The following is a 20134-nucleotide window of genomic DNA, read 5'->3' on the forward strand; positions in this document are numbered from 1 at the left end:
TGATTTAATCTTAGTCTTTCACATCTTGACTCTTTAAACTATTACAAACGTGGTCGTTTTTACGAATAATACACACGGAGTGCGTAAAAACACCCCGCGTTTGTGTGATGGATTGCAGCGCGAGCGTGAACAAAAGGTGCGCAAAACGAGCAACTCCACAATACCACCTTAAATCGGTCGCTCGCATCGGCGCAGCACAGCGCTAGCGGAGGATTCTCTTCGCAAATAGTCCACCTTAAGCGCGCATAGTGGGTAAACGCAGGCGTACAGCGAGGCTTCCGCTTCATTCCCAGCCGAGCTCTGAGCGGATCGCAGCCCTTCGGAGACGAGAGAGGCGCTCGGCCAAAGCCAACCGAACCGGTACCGCGACATGTCGGAGCCACGATACCGCGAATGGATCCTGGAAACCATCGACTCCCTGCGCTCGAGAAAAGCTCGACCCGACCTGGAGAGGATCTGCCGAATGGTCCGAAGGAGACACGGGTCAGACCCGGACCAAACCAGGGCTGAACTAGAAAAACTGATCCAGGAGCAAACTGTGCTCAAAGTTAGCTACAAAGGCTCGATTTCGTACCGCAACGCCGCGAAAGTGCAAAGGAAATGCCGAAAGAGGACGGAGCAAGCCGACAGCAGTAGCGGCAGCGGCGAGTCGGTGGCTGAACGAACCAAACGCGCCAGTTTTAATAACAACGGCGACAGCGCGCACAGTCTCACGGACCAGGAGGACTTCGAGGAAAAGGAGCCCGAGAGCCCCGATCCCGTCCCCCAAATCTCCGTCGCCACTTTTGGAAAGGAAGAAAAGGTTTTGCCAGCAACCAGCGGAAACAGTTTTGTTAGTTGTGGCGCAACGGCAAGTGCATCGAAAGACAAGAGATTAATCGCGCAGGCGGGAGGGGACGTCTCCTCACCCCACCGCGATGACGGGGCGGCTGTTTGCGATGCTTCAAGTGCGAGCACACGGGCCGAAGGCGAAAACGCGCTCGGCGTTGGCCACGAGGAGGAAGGCAGTCACGAAAAAGAACAGAAAACTTGCCCGAGCGCCAGTTCGGCCGTCAGCAGCAGTCCGTCTCTGAGGAACAAGCCCCCCGCGCCCCCGAAACCCAAACTCAATGTGGGAGCAAAGGGGTGCGGGACGCGCAGCTCGGATGAGAAGAGTGCCGATCTGGGCGATAGACTGGTCGACGCGGTCCGAAGTCTGTCCGAGAGACACCGGGGCTCCGCCGCAACACGGGGCCACGCGCAATTGGGACTGAAGGAGATACTCGGTTACTTCAGCACGCAGAGCGGGGTGCCCGGCGAGAAGCTGACCCGCAACCGCGTCAAAGTGGTGCTGGAGCGTGAGATCGAGCGGGGCCGTCTCCGCAGAACGCGCCTCGGCCACATCACTCTTCTCGCGAGGGGGATGGGGGCGGCCAAGCCGTCCGCGCGACTCCTGAAAAGCGCACTGCAGGACAGACATCTCGCGAAAAAGGTAACTTAATATTACCCACACGTCCTGCGCGGCGCACGAAATAACGAACGCGCTTTGAGGAAAAAGCGAAAGAAAGAAGCGCAGGACGTAAACAGCCCCGCACCGTCCGATTTCCGCTCTTTTCTCGCGCACAAGTGTGCGCCAACACGTCCAAACTGTTTTCGCGTGTTCGTGCTTGTTTTTGAGACCGCGTTGGGTGCAAGCGGCGGGGGAGCGACACCTCAATCGTGCGCCGCGCTCGACACGCAACTGTCTGCGTGCCCTGTTTCACTTGAGCGTCTCGGCACAAAAGGTGCGGACTCGCGCTCGGCAGCGCCCGCCTGCGTGTGTGCGCGTGCGAGCTAGACGTTATGTCGCTTCTCTTGTTCATCTGCTCTATAGACACTCAATGCACTGCACGCGAGCGTTCTCGTCGAGACGCGTGACTGAAACACGGATGTCATCGAAGTGGAATTTGCGGGCAGGGGCGACGATTATCGGTGCCGTTAAAGTTGTGCTGGATATTTTTCACTAGGCGGTGTCTGTTAAGTTAGACGCGCACGGAAAATGCAAAAGGGAGGGGGATACCCGAGGCTCGCGTCTGTTTTCTCACTGTAGAGAGTGAGTGTCTCTGTGCGATAGATACTTCGGTCATACGAGGTAAACGCGGTTGCGATGGCGGAAATTCGCTGCACGACGAGCCAAAGCGGAGCGCACCCCGCGCGTGCAGTTTAAGCCTCTTAGTTCCGTTCCATCCAGCCGGTTTAATGCGCGTCCGTCGTGTTTCGTGTCATTATTTGCGCTGTTATCCGCTCTGCGTTGATCTGATCTCTCGATTGCTGTCCCACACGCTCGCAGTTACTACCCCACATTGATTACGAGCCCAACTGAGTTACTTGGTGCATTGCCAAATGGTTGTTATCTAATGGGGATCTTTGGCAAGATGTGTACAGCGGACATTCGGCCGGTTTTAGATTTGTTGTTGGGGTGTAAACCGAAATTCGTGTCATAGCACGTTGCCTCGTCACGGATCAAAATCAGGGTCGGTCGGTTTGAGAGGCGCGCGCATCCTGCTACGGGGGCGTCAGAAATCTGTACTTTGTCTCTTTATTTTCCCTTAAGTCGCTTAATGTTATGTTGTTTCATCTCTGTCACCGCCTTTGCGATAAAAGGCCACTTTAGAAATGCCTTGCAATGACTAGTGTGTTGGTTTGGAGTCCCTTAAGAGCATTTTTAAATAGATTTCCAAGTGTCTCCGTTCCTGCATTGCAGGAAGAGGTGAAGGATGAAGAACCGATGGAGGAAGAGGGTGTTGAGGATGGAAAAGCGGGAAGTTTAGAAAGCAAAGAAGAGGACATCACCGACAGGGGTCCGACAGGTGTTGACCCAATCTCACCTGACAGGGATGTTGCGACTGATAATGGCACCATCTCAACGGTGTCTTCTGAGGGGAAATCCCAGCCATCTTCATTCGTAGAGTCGTCAAACCAAGGCTCCCAACAGGAAGTAGACGTGGGTGGAACTGAAGGTACCCGCAGCGTCTCTTTTTGTGTTTTTACGACAGCTGCAGCTTCGCTTCAGTACAGCAGAATCTGAAGATTCTAGTAATGGAGCAAAATAAAATATAGTTATAATATCTGTCTTCGAACAGGATTGTTGAGACACTGATTAACTGCAATCGATGAGTAGAATGAGTATGAGTAGAAACAAAAGTGCTGTAGCTATAGATGCCTCCTCTTACACAATAGCACAACTAGTACCTTTGTGGTGAATAAGATCAGGTCACAGACGCAGCGGTTACTTCAGTGCACAGAGTCAAATCTAACAACATTTTCCATCACCTTATAAATTATTCTGAATTGACTGTATCAAAGTAATTTAAGGTAATTTACTCGCCCCCATGTCATCCAAGATGTTTCTTTTTTTTTAAACTTGCACGTTCAACTTGTAAACTTCCGCCTACGTCAAGCATGATCTTTTCACATAATTACGTAGTCATTTTGTGAAGTCATGAACGTGCATCGCAGAACAGAGCTCATACATTTTTCTAAAAATCCTTTCACTATACAAGACCCGCATTCATCGTCTGGTATCGGTTAAAGCCCGTTGAAGCTGCACTGAAACTGTAATTTTGACCTTCAACCGTTTGGACTCCATTGACGTTCACAATATGGAGAAAAATCTTTGAATGTTTTCATCAAAAACTTCGACTAAAGAAACATCTTTATATGTTAATATGTAAATTATCATGAAAATGTATTTTGACAGTGAACTACCGCTTTAAGGTCACAGTATCTTTTTTCTCATAATCATAAAACATAAAAAGTGTGGTACAGATTTGCAATGTTAGACACAAATATGATGTATAAGCTTTCTATACTTTTGGTCTCATTCAAGTATTGACCTACTGCAACCCTTACCAAAGAGTGCCCCTCAACACAGCATGCAGAAAACATGCTGTGCTCATGGTCTGGCTTTTTAAATTCAGACAATACTTCACGATTCACGGTGGAAAGCCTTTTTCTGTATTCTTGAGCAGAACTCAAAAATTGCTAGACATACCTGAGCAAGTCTGTAAAGCCATTAAAGTAACTGAGGACAAAAGTATCATTACAAATACTTTTTATGAGTGGTTTGTCTAGAAGTTTTAGGACAACCATTTTTTTTACGATCAAAGGAAAGTATAAACATTCATGTCATAAAACCATTAACTCTATCGATTATTACATAGCAAACATCTTGTTTAAGTGTAAATGAGTTCATTATCAATCTGTAGAAGGTATTACGCTTTGTGTATGATGTTACGTACATGTCCCGAATAACGAAAAAAAGAAAACTTAAAACGCAAATTATTCGGACTGTCGCACCAAAATCCAGTTCTAATTCCATTTCAAACAACATACGGATGATGGTTTGCAAAAACAGATGTTTGGCAAGCTGAACAAAGCCTAAGTGCTGTGAATATGACTTCAGCCAGGTGGCATTATAGCAAAAGACATTTTATATTCTTGGTTTTTTCTTAATGTGGTATAAATTAATTAAAGAAATGTCTTGCAGCTTAAAGTGCACTTGTTTAAATACCGACAAACCACGTGTGGGATTTGTAGTTCAAAAGGAAAGTAAATATGTGTGTATGAACACAGAAATATGATGAAGTCAGTTTGAAATATCACGTCACAACCAGAAATAATGATATTAAATCTTCTCTCTTTAATTCAGAGCAGACCGTGTCGGCTGAGCCTGAGGATGCTGGTATTGAGAACAGCGCAACTTCACCTGATCAACTACATCCAAACACAGAGGTAACGTCAGGCACTACTTATTTAAAATAAGACCTTTAAAAGTGAAATGTGTATTTTTTATGCTACTATACTTTATTCTCTCTCTATGGCAGAAAAAGAGTGTGTACACCGTTCATAGCACTCGCCAAACATTTGTATGAGCTATACAATGTCACTCTCAAACTCAGGAACCAATTTATAAACAGTCATTATTTTTGCAATCGTTTGATGTCACAAAAATGTTTCTCTGATATTTTTCAGGATCAGGTCATTGTGATGTCAGAGAATGTAACGGCTCCATCTATACCTTTAAGAAACTGTAAGTGTGTGTTTGTATTGTGAGTTTTTATGTAACTGCATTCCGTTTGTTTTAAAGGGGATTTATGAAGAGTTTACTATTAGCTTGTGTGTGTTGTATTTGATGCTGTTTTGTGGACTGTTCTATTTAGTTTATTTTGTCTATGATGTGCATTTCTTGTGTGGATGTTTTTATTTCCCTTGGTGTTATGTGCGATTGTGTTTCCATATAGCTGTGTATTTGCGTGGGTGTGCTTTCCTATAGATGTGTGTTATATAGTTGTGTGTGTGGTTGTTTTCATATTGTGGTGTATGTTTTGTTCACATACAGTTGTGTGGTGGTATTTTCATGTAGTGTTGTGTGCTTGTGTGTTCATATAGTTGTGCAGGTCGGGTGTTCGTATAGTTGTGATTGTTGTGTTTTCATGTTGTTCTGTGTTATTTTGAGCTCATATAGTTGTGTATGTTTGAGTGGTTGTGTATATATATTGTTTTGCATGTTGTGTGTTTTAATGTAGTTATGTACATACTGTGATTTAGTTTTTCATTTAGTTGTGTTATTTTGAGCTCATATAGTTGTGTATGTTTGAGTGGTTGTGTGTGTCCATATTGTTGTGAGTATATATTGTTTTGTATGTTGTGTGTTTTCATGTAGTTGTGTACATACTGTGATTTAGTTTTTCATTTAGTTGTGTGATTTTGTGTTTTTATAGTTGTGTATGTTTGAGAGGTTGTGTTTTCATGTAGTTGTGTACATGTTGCGGTTTTGTTTACATATAGTTATGTGTTTTCATGTAGTTGTGTTTGTTGGATGGTTGTGTGTTCATATAGTTGTGTGTATTAGTATTAGATACGTTCTGTAGTCCTGTTTAAATATAGTTGTGTTTTCATGTATTTGTGTGTTCATATAGTTGTGTATGTTGGGTGTTTATGTGTTCACATAGTTGGATATGTTATGTGGTTAAACTTGCTTGTTCATATTGTTGTGTGGTTGTGTTTTTATACAGATTTGTACGTTCTGCAGTTTTGTTTACATATAGATTCACCTACATTTAAATATAGTTGTGCAATTTTGTTTCATATAGCTGTGTGTGATTGGTTGGTGTGTGTTTATATAGTTCAAATACTGTAGCTATGTTATGTGGCCGTGTGTTCATATAGTTGTATGTGAATGTGTTTAATACTTGTGTTTTATTTCCATATTGTTGTCTATGTTATGTGATTTGTGTTCTCATATAGTCGCGTGTTTTGTTTCATCCTCAGATTCAGGCTGTAAGCTGGAAGTGGGAGTTTCATCATGTCTTCTGACTCCTTCTGCCTCCCCAGGAGCAGCTGAAGAACGAGGGATGAATGAAGGAATGTGAGTACAATATAAACAGCACAGGAGAGAGAAAGGGCTTTGTTTGAAAAAAAGTCTCTGTGAAAAACCTAATGACCTTCCAGCAGAATCACCAGAAATGAATCATAGTGAAAGAAATGAGAAACCAGTAAACGGGTTGATAAAAACGAGAAGGGATGATAAAGTCTGGTCATGATGTTGACTTTTCCATGTGCTTTATCAACACAAAGTTTAAGATGAAATGTGACATAAGAGAAATTCTTTTAGACATTGAGTCTTCTCCCTGGAAACAGAGCTGATTGTCTTCATTGATGTGTTTTGTGCTGTGTCAGAGGCGGCTTTGTGAAGCTGGAGACAAGTGGCGTGAATCCGATTGATTGGACGGTAGCAGATGTGGCCAGCTACTTCACTGCCGCTGGATTCCCCGAGCAAGCCCTTGCCTTCAGGACACAGGTAGACAATTCAAACACTTGTTACTTTACTGGACTTTGGACTATTTTGAACTATTTTGGTTCCTTAAAGTTCCTTCTGTTTCACAAAAGTTTTTTTTCGGGGTGAAAAAAGGTTCTTCAGATTACATAGAAGTAAGAAAGAGATGGTTCTTTGTGGAACCAAAATCGTCTCTTCCATGGCATCGCTGTGAAGCACCTTTATTTTAAAGAGCGATTGTAGAATAACAGATTTTCTGACATAAAGCAACTGAAAACAAAATTGTATTAACATATTTGTTCTGACAGGAAATTGATGGAAAATCCCTCCTCCTCATGCAGAGGAATGACGTGCTAACAGGCCTGTCAATCAGGCTTGGTCCCGCCCTAAAGATCTATGAACGTCATGTCAAAGTTCTTCAGAGGACCCACTTCCAGGACGACGAAGCTTGCTGCTGATACACACACACACACACACACACACACACACTGGCTATTGACAAATGAATTAACATATACAGTGAACAATATTTACTTGTAACAGATTCCAGAAGTATATGTAGTGATGCTTAAAACACCCTTTTTTCATCAGATGGATTTTTCTCCACATTCCAAAATTCTTGTTCCTCTTACACAGTCGAACGCACACATTTTTTTAAATATGTACGCCTATAAATTGTCTGAAATGAAACTGACAATAACGAAGATGTGGAAAACAAACATGGTGTGAGATTGGGACAAACCTTTTTTTAATGATTCCCGGTTTTGTGCTGCTCCGATATGCTGCTTGGGACACTGATGTTTATTTCATCAACTGGATTTTATCTTCTCAGTTCAGTAGAGGACAGAACCGTCTGCTTTAAATATTTCCACAAAATCCAAATTCTGGATGTTTACTGTTTCGTTTCATTTCCTCCTATGATGAACAAGCTGGATGTCGGGTTACATTTCGAGAGGACAATGGTGACTTGACGATTATTCCCGAGCTTCATTGCGGACTTTCTGAACCAACCTAGGGACAACCTGTTACTCAAATCTTTCTTGTACCTCAGATGCGGACCGGATTATTTCCACTTCAGTTTCAAGAAGAACTTGACTTAAAAACATTCAATGCATCAAGTCTTGCACAGTTTGCAAAAAAATAGACGAAGACTGTATGTTAATGGAGATCTTTTGCACACAGTGGTCGTGTCTCACAGATGACATCCCTTTAAAGTCTGCAGGTCACTCTGTTGGATTCCTTTAATCTCGGATCTGTATCATTCGGGAACGTCACAATTGATGGCTGTGTAACATTTGTAAATATTTGTTTTTGAGGTCATAATCAATTATCAAATTCCTTCACCAGCAGAATGTGTCTGGATGTCTACAGACGGCCCTAAGGCCTTGCAGCTTTGAAACGTTAAAACTGACCAAGTACATCAAAATATCACTTTTGTTGTATTGTTGGACCTGAGGAAAGAGTTTGTGTAAAACTGTAGTAATAATCGACGTTTCCATTTCAAACACAACGAGAAATGTCTTAAGTGGAGATGTGGATGCACAGAATCTCTTTTTTTCAAACATTGAAGTGTAAACTTGACCTCCACTGTCCTGTATCTTATGTAATAACATAAAGTGGACATACGGGTGGATCCATCGGACTGATAAATAGGACTGTTACTGTTAAAGTCCTGTTTAAATTGTGAAGAATCTCTGGATGGCTTTATATTGCACTGTGGGACAGGTCAATCGGATATTGAATTATAGAAACATTTGGTTTTGCTGACAGTTGTACCACCTTGAATTCCTATTTGTCTACAACTATTTATTTTTTGTTCGTTTTTTTGTCCTCTTTTTTATTGTATTCCCTTGACTCGAATGTGCAAAGGTACTTTGATTTGCATAATTAGATAGACTTTACACAATGTAATTCTAAGGCCATAGCCGAACATTGTCAACACATTTTATGCCGAACTAAAAAACTTTGTGTACAAAACAGTGTTGATTGTAGAAATGTCTTACAAACCTCGTTTTCATGTTTACCCTGTGCAGTTAAAAGGCAAACTTAAAATTAAATCACAATCACTTTTGTTTTGTGTGGAAGAAAGCAAGTCTAACAGGTCATTTTTATGTGAACTATCCCTTTAAATAAGGCTTATAGTGCTGGTAAAGGATGACCCCCTGGTCTGCCATCAGAGGGCAGCATAGACACCAAAACATTGAATCTGGGATCCAATTGTAAATGCCATTGAGCTGATATAATTGACAACAGTCAACATTAGTTCAGTATCCACCTTGAGGTTTAAAGTAGCTGTAAATAGCATAAAAACAGACACAGAAGAAAAATGCATCAATAATGTTAACGTTATTAAATTATCCACTTTGCTCTTTTCTGCATTCACAGTGCAAGTTTTATGTTTAAAGAACGTCTGATCTTTGGGACTGAACTGCAATTGTTTCTCCGTGTCAAGTTTACCTGTTGTTTTGTAATGAAAAGACGGCTAATTGATGAAGTGCATTAAAATAAAATTTCAAATAACCGTATGCACTATATTGCGTGCGTGTGTGTTTGTTATAATGAAAGTAAGGAATGTCTGGAATGGGTTGGGTGGGAAAGGGACAGAAAGACGTTGACCAAGAGGCCAAACACATTTATAACAGTAGCACAACAATTAAAAAGCAGACTTTCCTAGATATACGTCTGTACATGTGCATGTTACATGGAATTTTGAGTTAACATGTGGTGGGATGGGTTTTATAGACCGAGTGTGAAGCAGAGGGCGACACACAAACACAGTTATTTAGGCATGGAGCCTGTTGTCACACTGCGTACCGCACTGCACTGAACGATTACAAACTCCTACAGGACACCAAGACTCACCATGCCCGCTACAGGAGCCTCTGGGGAGTGAGTATAACCAGCTTTTCAACTATAACTTGAATATTAAGTGTGTTTCTTCAGTCGACATTTGTACGTTTCATGAAATAAATCTAATATGTGTTGCTAAACAGACCAAATTTGGTCATGGTCATTTGGTTTCATCTGGTAATGTTGGTGTGTGCATGTTTGTACCTCATAAGATTTCACATCAATAACATTAAAGATACATATGTTTGTGCATTTGTTTGTCTGGCAGTTTGAACTTTGCAGACATAGCTTTGCTCTAAAAACAGATCGGTGTCACATGAAGTAACAGGAGACTAGACATCTGTGTGTGTGTGTGTGTGTGTGTGTGTGCGTGTGTGTGTGTGTGTGTGTGTGAGTCCGTCCATGTTTTTACAAATGTTTAATTCTGCTTGTTCGTTTTTAAACTTATAGATTTAAAAAAAAAATTACATTTAACAATTTTATGTAGCTACTTTTATGCCTATGTTGTTTGGATGAAATATTCTGCACTCTGTGATATGTTTACATGCGGTATTTTTTAAAAGATATGGTGTATGCAAGCTAAACCACAAATGTGTTTTTTAACATATGTGCTGTCTTGAAGAATTAGATACTAATTTGTCGGTTTTGAACAGTCCAAAGTCTGAGGATTTCTCCACTGCCATTCTGAAACAGAAGAGTCGACCGAATCGACTCATAGTGGATGAAGCTGCCAATGAGGACAACAGCATTGTGTGCCTGTCACAGGTCTGTGCATAAGTGTGTGTTCAGTGGTTAACAAAGCAAAAGAAAAATGTGCACATGTGAGTCTGTGACTGTGTGTGTGTCTAAGGCTAAAATGGAGGAGCTGCAGTTATTTCGCGGAGATACGGTGGTGTTACGGGGTCGGAAGCGAAGGCAGACGGTCTGCATCGTTCTCACAGATGACACATGCAGCAACGAACGGGTGCGCATGAACCGGGTCACCCGAAATAATCTACGTGTGCGCCTTGGTGATGTCATCAGGTACGCATCGATGTCATCACATTTACGGTTTTCTTATTTCCCCGGCTTTCAGTCCAATCTAAAAAATCCTGCGAGTTTTGAAACTTTGCCAGACTTATAAACTAATGTAATAAAGCAAATGTCAAAAGCGAATTGAGGGATGGTATCAATAACGGTCTATTACAGTATGTGCATTTGTGTGTGTATAACTGTATATAGTATCCACGCCTGTCCAGATGTGAAATACGGAAAGCGCATCCATGTTCTACCCATCGATGACACCATTGAAGGGCTGACTGGCAACCTGTTTGAGGTTTTCCTAAAGCCTTATTTCCTGGAGGCCTACCGACCTGTTCACAAAGGTTCACATGCTAAAAAGTTTATGTGCTCAGAGTATGGTCTTATGTTAACCTTTATTCATTTAGCGGACACTTTTATCTGAAGTGAAATACAAATAAGAGAGCATTTAAGGTCAACCATGAAAAGAATTGGGTCTCCTTGTTGGTGTGACCGGCTGTGACTTTAGAAATTGGGATGTGGGTCTCTGTTGGGATTTAGGTTGCGATTTTTAGTTTAGGACAGCTGGGGTAAGGATAAGGATTATATTAAGTTAAAGATTAGTAAAAAAATGAGTGTTAATGATTGGGATTTGGGAAAATAAATAAAACAGACATGTCATCTGCCATGGATTGAATTTTGTGAATAATAATATTAAACAGTAATTATTTGGTAAATTTGAAGGTCCTACTTTGATTTATGGAGTGTCCAACAACAAGTACACCTTCATCCAAGGTGTAAAAACACTTTAATTTTCTAATAACAGGGGGTTATTATTACTCTACTTCTTGACTCCACTGCATGAAATGTAATTTTAAGTAACATTGTAATAATAAAACTGCATTCAACATACCAGCATCTTATTTAGGAAAAGTGTCAATGAAATAAAATGCATGCCCTCTCGTCTGCAGGTGATATATTTTTGGTAAGAGGGGGTATGAGAGCAGTGGAGTTTAAGGTGGTAGAAACAGATCCCAGCCCTCATTGCATCGTTGCTCCAGATACCATTACCCACTGTGAGGGAGAGCCTATCAAACGAGAGGTGTGTTAGCCCCGCCCGCTTTTATGAATACCTTTGATGATGTCCCTTGGTATGCTGATGATGTCATGTGTTGATGATGTCAGGATGAGGAGGAGAGTCTGAATGACATTGGCTATGATGACATCGGGGGCTGTCGTAAACAGCTGGCTCAGATTAAAGAGATGGTGGAGCTGCCTCTCAGGCACCCCGGCCTGTTCAAAGCCATCGGAGTCAAGGCAAGAATGTCTACAAACATCTTCCGGAGTATATTCATAAGCAAAAAAACACTTGCATATATATTTACCTACCCAATCTATCCATCTGCAGCCCCCGAGGGGAATTCTGCTTTATGGTCCACCTGGCACAGGCAAGACTCTGGTGGCTCGTGCCGTTGCTAACGAGACGGGAGCTTTCTTCTTCCTCATCAATGGTACTTTAAGGCTAAAATCCATAACTGTTGTTACTGACTTTTGCCTGTAAGCACAAATAAACTCTATCAAAGCTTATCCTACTACTGCCAAATAGCATTTATGTTTATTTACAAAGTGGTTTTTGGAAGGTTTATCACATTGTCTTATGCCTATCACGGATGCCGACACACACAAAACCAAAATGTTATTTTCTTTAATGACTTTCTTTTGTGGTGGGATTATGTCTCCCGGCTGGCCTGGGAACGCCTGGAAGTGTCCCCCGGAAGAGCTAGAGGAAGTGTCTAGGGTGAGGGATGTCTGGGCATCTCTGCTTAGACTGCTGCACCCGCGACCCGGCCCCGGATAAGCGGAAGAAAATGAATGAATGAATTTCTTTTGTTTTAAGTACTTTTGACTATGCATTTTCTGCCCCTTTCTACTGCAGGGCCTGAAATCATGAGTAAGCTGGCAGGAGAGTCCGAGAGCAACCTGCGAAAAGCTTTCGAGGAGGCCGAAAAAAATGCCCCTGCGATCATCTTCATTGATGAGCTGGATGCTATCGCTCCAAAACGAGAGAAGGTAAGAAAAAATAGTATTTTCCCTGTTGTCTGATGCTTCAGAACAGAATGTGCCACTGGTTTGATGTCATGTCCATAGACTCACGGGGAGGTTGAGCGAAGGATCGTGTCTCAGCTGCTCACCCTGATGGATGGCCTGAAGCAACGTGCTCATGTTGTCGTCATGGCGGCCACAAACAGACCCAACAGCGTGGACCTCGCGCTTCGCCGTTTTGGTGCGGGCACAGTACAAAAATGCACAAAAGACACATTAAACCTTTATGCACACACTCTTAAAAATAAAGGTGCTTCTTCATGCCATAGAAAAGTATTTTTGTCTAAATAGGTCCATAAAGAACCTTCATTTTTAAGAGTGCAAGAGTAGCGAATCAATTATTAAATTGGGATTATGTATTTAACATCCCAACCATATGCTCGCTGTAAAAGTAAGATGTTGTAGTGTGTCCTCTACGCAGGTCGGTTTGACCGTGAGATTGACATTGGCATCCCAGACTCCACGGGCAGGCTTGAGATTTTACAGATTCACACCAAAAACATGAAACTGTCTGACGATGTGGATCTGGAACTGGTAAGGGCAATGTATGAAATTTATGTCAGATATTTTAAACATTTCTGTCTCTCTCTATTTTTTTGTGTTGGGCAGATCTCCACTGAAACACATGGTCATGTGGGAGCAGATTTGGCAGCTCTGTGTTCAGAGGCAGCACTTCAGGCCATCCGTAAAAAGATGATGCTTATTGATCTGGAGGATGACACCATTGATGCAGATCTTCTGAACTCGCTCGCTGTCACCATGGATGACCTTAAGGTCAGTGTCAACGTTCACAAAAACAGACGCAAGCTGCTTTCTGGGAGAAAACTATGGGATATAAAAAAATCCAGTTTTTCTCTTTCAGTGGGCTCTGAGTCAGAGTAATCCATCGGCTCTGAGGGAGACCATAGTGGAGATTCCTCAGGTAAACTGGGAGGACATTGGAGGACTAGATGCGGTGAAGAGAGAGTTACAGGAGCTTGTGCAGGTAAAACTCGAAAAAACACATACACACACACCTATACAAACATAGAGAAATGTCACAAATTCAGTCAATCTCTTTTTGCTTAGTATCCGGTAGAGCATCCTGATAAATTTCTAAAGTTTGGAATGACTCCATCCAGAGGGGTTCTGTTCTACGGCCCACCGGGTTGTGGAAAAACCCTACTTGCAAAAGCCATTGCCAATGAGTGCCAGGCTAACTTTGTGTCCATTAAAGGTACATGCGCAAGCGACGGAAGTTAAAAAAGGACAGGGTACTTGTAAGTGTATGTAATCTTTTCCATGTCTTGTGTAAATTGCAGGTCCAGAGCTGCTCACCATGTGGTTTGGTGAATCAGAAGCAAACATCAGAGATGTGTTTGATAAGGTGAGCAGTTAGGATCCTTCTCATGCTATATCACTGCATGCAGATATCGCCATACAGAAAATATTCTGTGAAGACTTTTACATTTTTTTAATACTCTTTTTTTGTAAAACTATAAAAACATCAGATCCCATTTCTATCATGTGTGTTGTTGTTGCGTTTATTGTCGTTTTGTTAATATTTTGACAGAGAAAAATAAGGAAAGAAAATAATAATAAATGTAAATCTTACATATGTAACTAAATCTTAAAGATATTAATTTAACATTTGATTCGGTTTTAAATGTTCTGTTGGTTGTCTTTTGTGCAAAGATTTGAAGGACTAGCGGTGGATGAGGGTTGAGTTATATTTTCAGAACTATTGTATAATGTTTAGTTAATTTTAGTTTAATTTTTAACAATTTTGTTTTATGATTTTGTTGTTTTATTATTACGCTTTTATAGGAAGTGGCATTTTTTCCATGAGCTATAAACAATATAATATATTTTTTTATGTATTTTATTCAGTTTTAGATTGTTTAGATTATATTTTCAGATAATACTTTTTGTGCCTCAAATTAAAGTTATTTCAGTTTGTTGCTGAGGCAACATTTCTTCTTTTCATTGAGTAACATTTTGCTGGTGTTTTATTTGATTTCAATTAACAGAAATATTTGAATACTTTAAGTAAACTACAATTACCTTGTTGTAACAGGCGCGGCAGGCAGCCCCATGCATTTTGTTTTTTGATGAACTGGACTCCATCGCTAAAGCACGAGGGGGCGGTGCCGGTGATGCGGGGGGCGCAGCCGACAGGGTCATTAACCAGATTCTGACAGAAATGGATGGGATGACCAGCAAGAAGAACGTCTTTATCATTGGTGCCACCAACAGGTGAAAAAAAGCTTCTGTGAATGTGATCAGTGGGTAAAATTAATCTGGGACGTGAACACGGAGTCTAGGACATCTCTTATCTCTCCCTCAGGCCTGATATCATTGATCCTGCTATCCTGAGGCCTGGTCGCTTGGATCAGTTGATTTATATCCCTCTGCCCGACATCCCCTCCCGCTCTGCCATCCTAAGAGCCAACCTCCGCAAGTCCCCTATTGCTAAGGTCATACACACACAAGCACATGCACACACCTCCAGACTTGTAAATGTACACTTAAAGTAAATCTTTACATGTAGTGAAACTATAAGCGAAAATAACTTCACACACACACACAAAAAACATGTTGTTTGCATATTTAAAGATGATTTTAAAGATATTTGGAGTTTAACATTCAAATGCCACCAAAATAGTACCGTTTTGTGTTATTAAGACCAATAGAATGCAGATTATTTCGTTTGGGATGGAGTTGTCTCTACTGCACACACATGTGTGAATCTCCACATACAAATCGACCCACTAAATATGTTCATATGCATCTCAGGATGTAGACCTGGCATATCTGTCCCGGATAACAGAGGGCTTCTCGGGAGCAGACCTGACTGAGATCTGTCAAAGAGCCTGTAAGCTTGCCATAAGAGAAGCTATAGAAGCAGAGATCCGTGCTGAGAGACAGCGGCAGGCCGGGAAAGAAACTGCCATGGTCAGTGTGTGTGTGTGTGTGTGTGTGTGTGTGTGTGTGTGTGTGTGTGTGTGTGTGTGTGTGTGTGTGTGTGTTAAAGCCACTGCTCTGTAGTGTTCAACTGTGTGTACAGGACACAAACAGATGAAGTGGTAAAGTTCTGGTTTCCTAAAGGGCGGCTGACTGTTCCATAACAAACAGCCTTTGGACTGGGAACCAACATTTTATTACACTATATTATTTTGTGTTGTATTGTCGTCAACATGAATAATTAAAATAATTTAGTCATTCTAATACAAAATCATGCGTAGTTGCACATTTCTCTCTTTCTCACCGTCAGGATGATGATTATGATCCAGTGCCTGAGATCAGGAAGGATCATTTTGAGGAAGCCATGAAATTTGCTCGTCGGTCGGTCAGTGACAACGACATACGCAAGTACGAGATGTTCGCTCAGACTCTGCAGCAGAGCCGGGGATTTGGCAACTTTAGGTACGCAAACATACAGGTGCACAGGCAGACACATCCTCATTAACTTCTTACCTCCTTCTGAGATGCAGAGTCTTTCCCTGATTCTTTTCTTGACGCATCCACAGGTTTCCAACAGCACCTCAGTCAGGTGAAGGTCAAGGGTCAGGCCAAGGCTCCGGGGGTCATTTTAGGGATGAGGGAGATGATGATCTCTATCAGTAATCATGGTCTTTTACCAGCCCCGGACCTGTAATGTGTGGAACTTCTGGAATCTGCACATTTGAGTTATTTACATGGATATCTCAAAAGTATTTTACAATTGTGACAGAAATATAACATTTAAAAGCTATTATTCGCACTTAGCTTGTGGTTTTATGTGATGGTAATATGTAGATGGTGTTGTACGTGTGTTGATGTGAACGTGTGTGTTTGACCACAATAAAGATATTTTAATAAAGTTCTTATGGCTAGGCTAAACTGAGAGAAATGTTTTAAACCTTCAACCGACATGTTAATTCAAAAATATTTTCTGTGTCATTCATAAAATTCATGGTGACATAACATATTTAACACAATTTAGCAAATATGGATAAATGTATAATTATATAACTAGGTTAAGTTTACAAACATTAGCTGTCAATATTCTTACCACGAACTGGTCGCCTCATTAGGTATCATTTAATGGCAATGGTGTTTTTCACACATTTCTATGATTAACATTTAAAAATAATGAGTTTAATTATTTATCGCAAATACCATTACGTTTTTTTGTTAGTTTAACATGTTAAAGTTAGTCAGTTGACCTCTGGTTTTTACCTTCAGAACGACAGTTGACAAACTGAGGTGAAAGCCTCAGCGCGCGCATTTCTGAAACAATCGCTAAACAAACATTTCCGGTTCCCTTCAATTAAAATATCGTTAAGTTGATAATCAAAACTTATTACAAAAGTTGTAATAACCGTGTAGGAAATGAACGGCAACACATTAAACAACTCAGGATATTTTGCGTACTCGGGTTGCACAAGACGTTAGTTCTTTCTTAAATGTTAACCTAAAGTTCCCACTAGATGCTAGTAACTAGCTAGTTTCTAACTAACTTTGTACGTTATTCGGTTGCACCATTGGTCTTTACGAAGAGCTAACGTAGTCGCATAATGTGACGTGGCCTATACCTTCGACAGTCCAGCATCCTTTAAATTCGTAAAACGGTTGTATTAAAATGTTATTAATTTCAAAACCTTCTTGATTAAAATGTATTTCACCTCGCATAATAACGGTAAAAATACGTTTTTCTCAAATATAATAGAATACTACCTATAGGCATTTTATTAAATATCTCAAATTAAACAAGATTAATAAACCAATGCTGATTAAAACACAGTCCAATTAAATCATAATAAATGAAATGTAATATAAGGATTTCGTTGTACTGCCAACACCCAAATAAATAAATATTATTACATGTTGATGTGCCCAGGGCAGATACGGTAGGAATGGTTGTTGTTAGAGTCGCTAATAATGTAGTGTCATCACAAAATGTTCTCCATCTTAAAAGTGACTGTATGTCGACGTTATCATGTATGTAAATCATTGAAGAATGCCGAGTGAAACAAGAGCGTTTTCCATCAGTCCGTAAATATTTAGTTTATGCGTAACGTTACGTATAAACTAAATATGTATAGTGCGTAAATAGTGCGTAAGTTGTAACTTAGTGCCCGTTAAAGTCCAAACTAGTTGTAACTGGTGCAACCGGCTTTTTGAGGCAGAACTGAATCGTCAATGCCAATGACTTTCAGGAGTGTGTTACTCGACGTACTTGTTTACTTCCTGCGCAGACCGGAAGCCTCAGAGGGAGCCGTCTGGAGGTGACCGAATGGCAGTGATAAGAATTTAGTTGCAGATTAATAACTTGTAACGAGTGAGAGGTCAATTGTTTTTGCAAGCGATTGGTCAGAATGGGGTCTCATCTTGTGCGGAGTTATATCACGGAAACGGACACGACTCCAGACCCGAGGGAGCCGTCTGCTTACGACCCACAGCTGGGCTTCGCGGAGCGGAAGGAGAGAGGTGAAACGACCCCGCTTGACTTAACACATGCAACGTTAACGGCGCGTTAAATATCGTAACGACCCGAACGAATGTTTTGTGCAAGTGAACCGTGCTTCCATGTAGTTCTTCTTGTAGCTCACTTCAAACAAGTTAAAGTCGCGGATGTCCGAATAAAATGACTGTTATTTGAGTTGATGACAGGTTGACTGACATGACCCGTCTTTAGAAACAGAGCTTTATTGCTGAATACACTTTGGTACTTAAATTGTGTTGTGCAGATGCATGATCGGGGCACACACACACTTGAAAAAACATTTTAGTGTTTGTTAGCATGATTGTTGTACACTCTAGCGTGTTATCAGGATGTATCGAGATAAAACCGCGATACGAAGCGCAAGACACGGTATTTATGGGTTTATCTTTTTACATAGACCTTTTATGACTTTGAAACGTGCCATAAGCATTCTCTTTTCATAACTGTTGATTGGAGTTATGAGGTATAGCGCTATGAGATGAGTCAAATTATCTAAAAATCCTTTTTATTAAATAATTACACCAGATGGATCTTGCCAAAGTTGACATCTATTATTTCTTTATGTTAGGCCCGGTAGACCTATCGTTTCATACAGTAATGTGACCATGATAATATTCAGACAATTGTGCGATGACGCGATATCGATAATATTGTTACATCTCTAGTATGTTATAGTAAGTAGTACACGTGAAATATTTGATATTAATGCATCAGGTTTCAGGTATTAATTCTAGTTTAATACTAAACTGTAAACGTATAATCTAGTACTGTAGTTTTGTAATAGTATATTTGAATATTAAGTATTGTCAAGGGTTTTAACTTTAGTGTGTGGCTGAACATGTACATTGCAGATTTTAATACTTTTTAACACTTTTGTCTTGTCTTATGGAGGCTTGTGCATACACTTGTGTATATGTTTGTTTGATTTCGTATTGAATTGGTCTTAGTTTTAATAAGAATAAGTAAGGCACATGCAAATATAAAAGTCTTAAAATGATAACATATGAATATTGGACTAAGTCAAAAGGACAACAATAAGGATACAAATAGGTTATGGAAGGACCAATCCCAGTCATTTATTTGATCACACTCTCTGACTACTCAGTTTCAGCAGTTTGTTTATCATGACACCATCTTCATTTGAGATGTTTTGTGTTTAGTTATGGTGGCCTCGCAGGAGCAGATGAATCTGGCCATGTTGCCGGTGGAGCAGCGAGATTACTGCGCCCATCACCTGCTGAAACTCATGAAGTGCAAGAGGGACAACTTCCCCAATTTCCTCGCCTGCAAGCACGAGAGACATGACTGGGACTACTGTCAACATCAAGAGTAAGCAATGCTCTTCTTTATCACTTTAACTCTGTGTCGGCACATAAACAAACAAATGCAGTGTGATGTAGTTTGTTGTAGACAGGGCTAGTGGCAGCATTGTGAGGCCTGCGGCGTATAAGATGTTTTGTTAAATCAGCAGTTTGTCGCCGTCTCTGAAAATTATGCTTACAAAGCTGAAGGCATGCACTTCATCAGGGAAAATAAACTTCCAAAGGCAATGTATTGTGCAGAGTCAGACCGTGTACATTTCAGAATGACTTGTATATTTTCTGAGCTGGCTAAAACATGAACAGATCTGATGATGGCACAGACGCTTCCTTACTACTACAGTGACACATGAATGCATGTTGTGTGTTTTTTTTTATGTGCCTATCTTAAGGAAATATTTGTGTTTCTCTGCAGTTATGTGATGCGGATGAAAGAGTACGAGCGAGAGAGAAGACTCAACCTGAGGAAGAAGAGGATTGAGGCAGAGGCACAGGCAGCATAAAGATTCAATCTTCCTTTTTCCCTTAAATCCTTTCTGTGTATATAACTAGCTCTTAACAATAAAGAGTATCTCACGAACATGTGTGCTTAATTTCCCC

At 40.9% G+C, this 20134-nt stretch overlaps 3 protein-coding genes across 3 annotated transcripts; all 3 read left to right on the forward strand.

The window, feature by feature from the left end:
• Nucleotides 1-250: 250 nt before the first annotated feature.
• samd1b (sterile alpha motif domain containing 1b) lies at nt 251-9326 on the forward strand. Its single transcript, XM_079462243.1, has 7 exons — nt 251-1471; nt 2723-2978; nt 4670-4752; nt 4993-5050; nt 6292-6388; nt 6700-6820; nt 7105-9326. The coding sequence occupies exons 1-7, from the start codon at nt 371-373 to the stop codon at nt 7252-7254; spliced, it is 1866 nt and encodes a 621-aa protein (XP_079318369.1). The 5' UTR covers nt 251-370; the 3' UTR covers nt 7255-9326.
• A 227-nt stretch (nt 9327-9553) lies between these two features.
• On the forward strand, nt 9554-16606 carry LOC306898180 (transitional endoplasmic reticulum ATPase). Its single transcript, XM_079463460.1, has 19 exons — nt 9554-9685; nt 10300-10411; nt 10497-10669; nt 10868-11010; nt 11617-11747; nt 11831-11962; nt 12054-12156; nt 12582-12715; nt 12794-12929; nt 13170-13282; nt 13358-13522; nt 13611-13733; nt 13817-13964; nt 14050-14114; nt 14805-14983; nt 15075-15204; nt 15524-15682; nt 16002-16153; nt 16258-16606. The coding sequence occupies exons 1-19, from the start codon at nt 9660-9662 to the stop codon at nt 16352-16354; spliced, it is 2421 nt and encodes an 806-aa protein (XP_079319586.1). The 5' UTR covers nt 9554-9659; the 3' UTR covers nt 16355-16606.
• A 1344-nt stretch (nt 16607-17950) lies between these two features.
• ndufb7 (NADH:ubiquinone oxidoreductase subunit B7) lies at nt 17951-20114 on the forward strand. Its single transcript, XM_079463031.1, has 3 exons — nt 17951-18199; nt 19376-19544; nt 19950-20114. The coding sequence occupies exons 1-3, from the start codon at nt 18088-18090 to the stop codon at nt 20035-20037; spliced, it is 369 nt and encodes a 122-aa protein (XP_079319157.1). The 5' UTR covers nt 17951-18087; the 3' UTR covers nt 20038-20114.
• The last annotated feature ends 20 nt before the right edge of the window (nt 20115-20134 follow it).

The sequence above is a fragment of the Barbatula barbatula genome, assembly GCF_947034865.1.
Source record: "Barbatula barbatula genome assembly, chromosome: 8".
Lineage (NCBI taxonomy): Eukaryota > Metazoa > Chordata > Actinopteri > Cypriniformes > Nemacheilidae > Barbatula > Barbatula barbatula.

Bases quoted from the DNA above. Each gene is read 5' to 3' on its own strand.
- ndufb7 (XM_079463031.1), top strand. From the start codon at position 18,088: ATGGGGTCTCATCTTGTGCGGAGTTATATCACGGAAACGGACACGACT. The intron at 18,200-19,375 runs GTGAAACGACCC...TTTTGTGTTTAG, and splicing joins CGCGGAGCGGAAGGAGAGAG to TTATGGTGGCCTCGCAGGAG. The intron at 19,545-19,949 runs GTAAGCAATGCT...GTTTCTCTGCAG, and splicing joins GACTACTGTCAACATCAAGA to TTATGTGATGCGGATGAAAG.
- samd1b (XM_079462243.1), top strand. From the start codon at position 371: ATGTCGGAGCCACGATACCGCGAATGGATCCTGGAAACCATCGACTCC. The intron at 1,472-2,722 runs GTAACTTAATAT...CCTGCATTGCAG, and splicing joins ACAGACATCTCGCGAAAAAG to GAAGAGGTGAAGGATGAAGA. The intron at 5,051-6,291 runs GTAAGTGTGTGT...TTTCATCCTCAG, and splicing joins ATCTATACCTTTAAGAAACT to ATTCAGGCTGTAAGCTGGAA.
- LOC306898180 (XM_079463460.1), top strand. From the start codon at position 9,660: ATGCCCGCTACAGGAGCCTCTGGGGA. The intron at 9,686-10,299 runs GTGAGTATAACC...GGTTTTGAACAG, and splicing joins GCTACAGGAGCCTCTGGGGA to TCCAAAGTCTGAGGATTTCT. The intron at 13,523-13,610 runs GTCAGTGTCAAC...TTTCTCTTTCAG, and splicing joins TCACCATGGATGACCTTAAG to TGGGCTCTGAGTCAGAGTAA.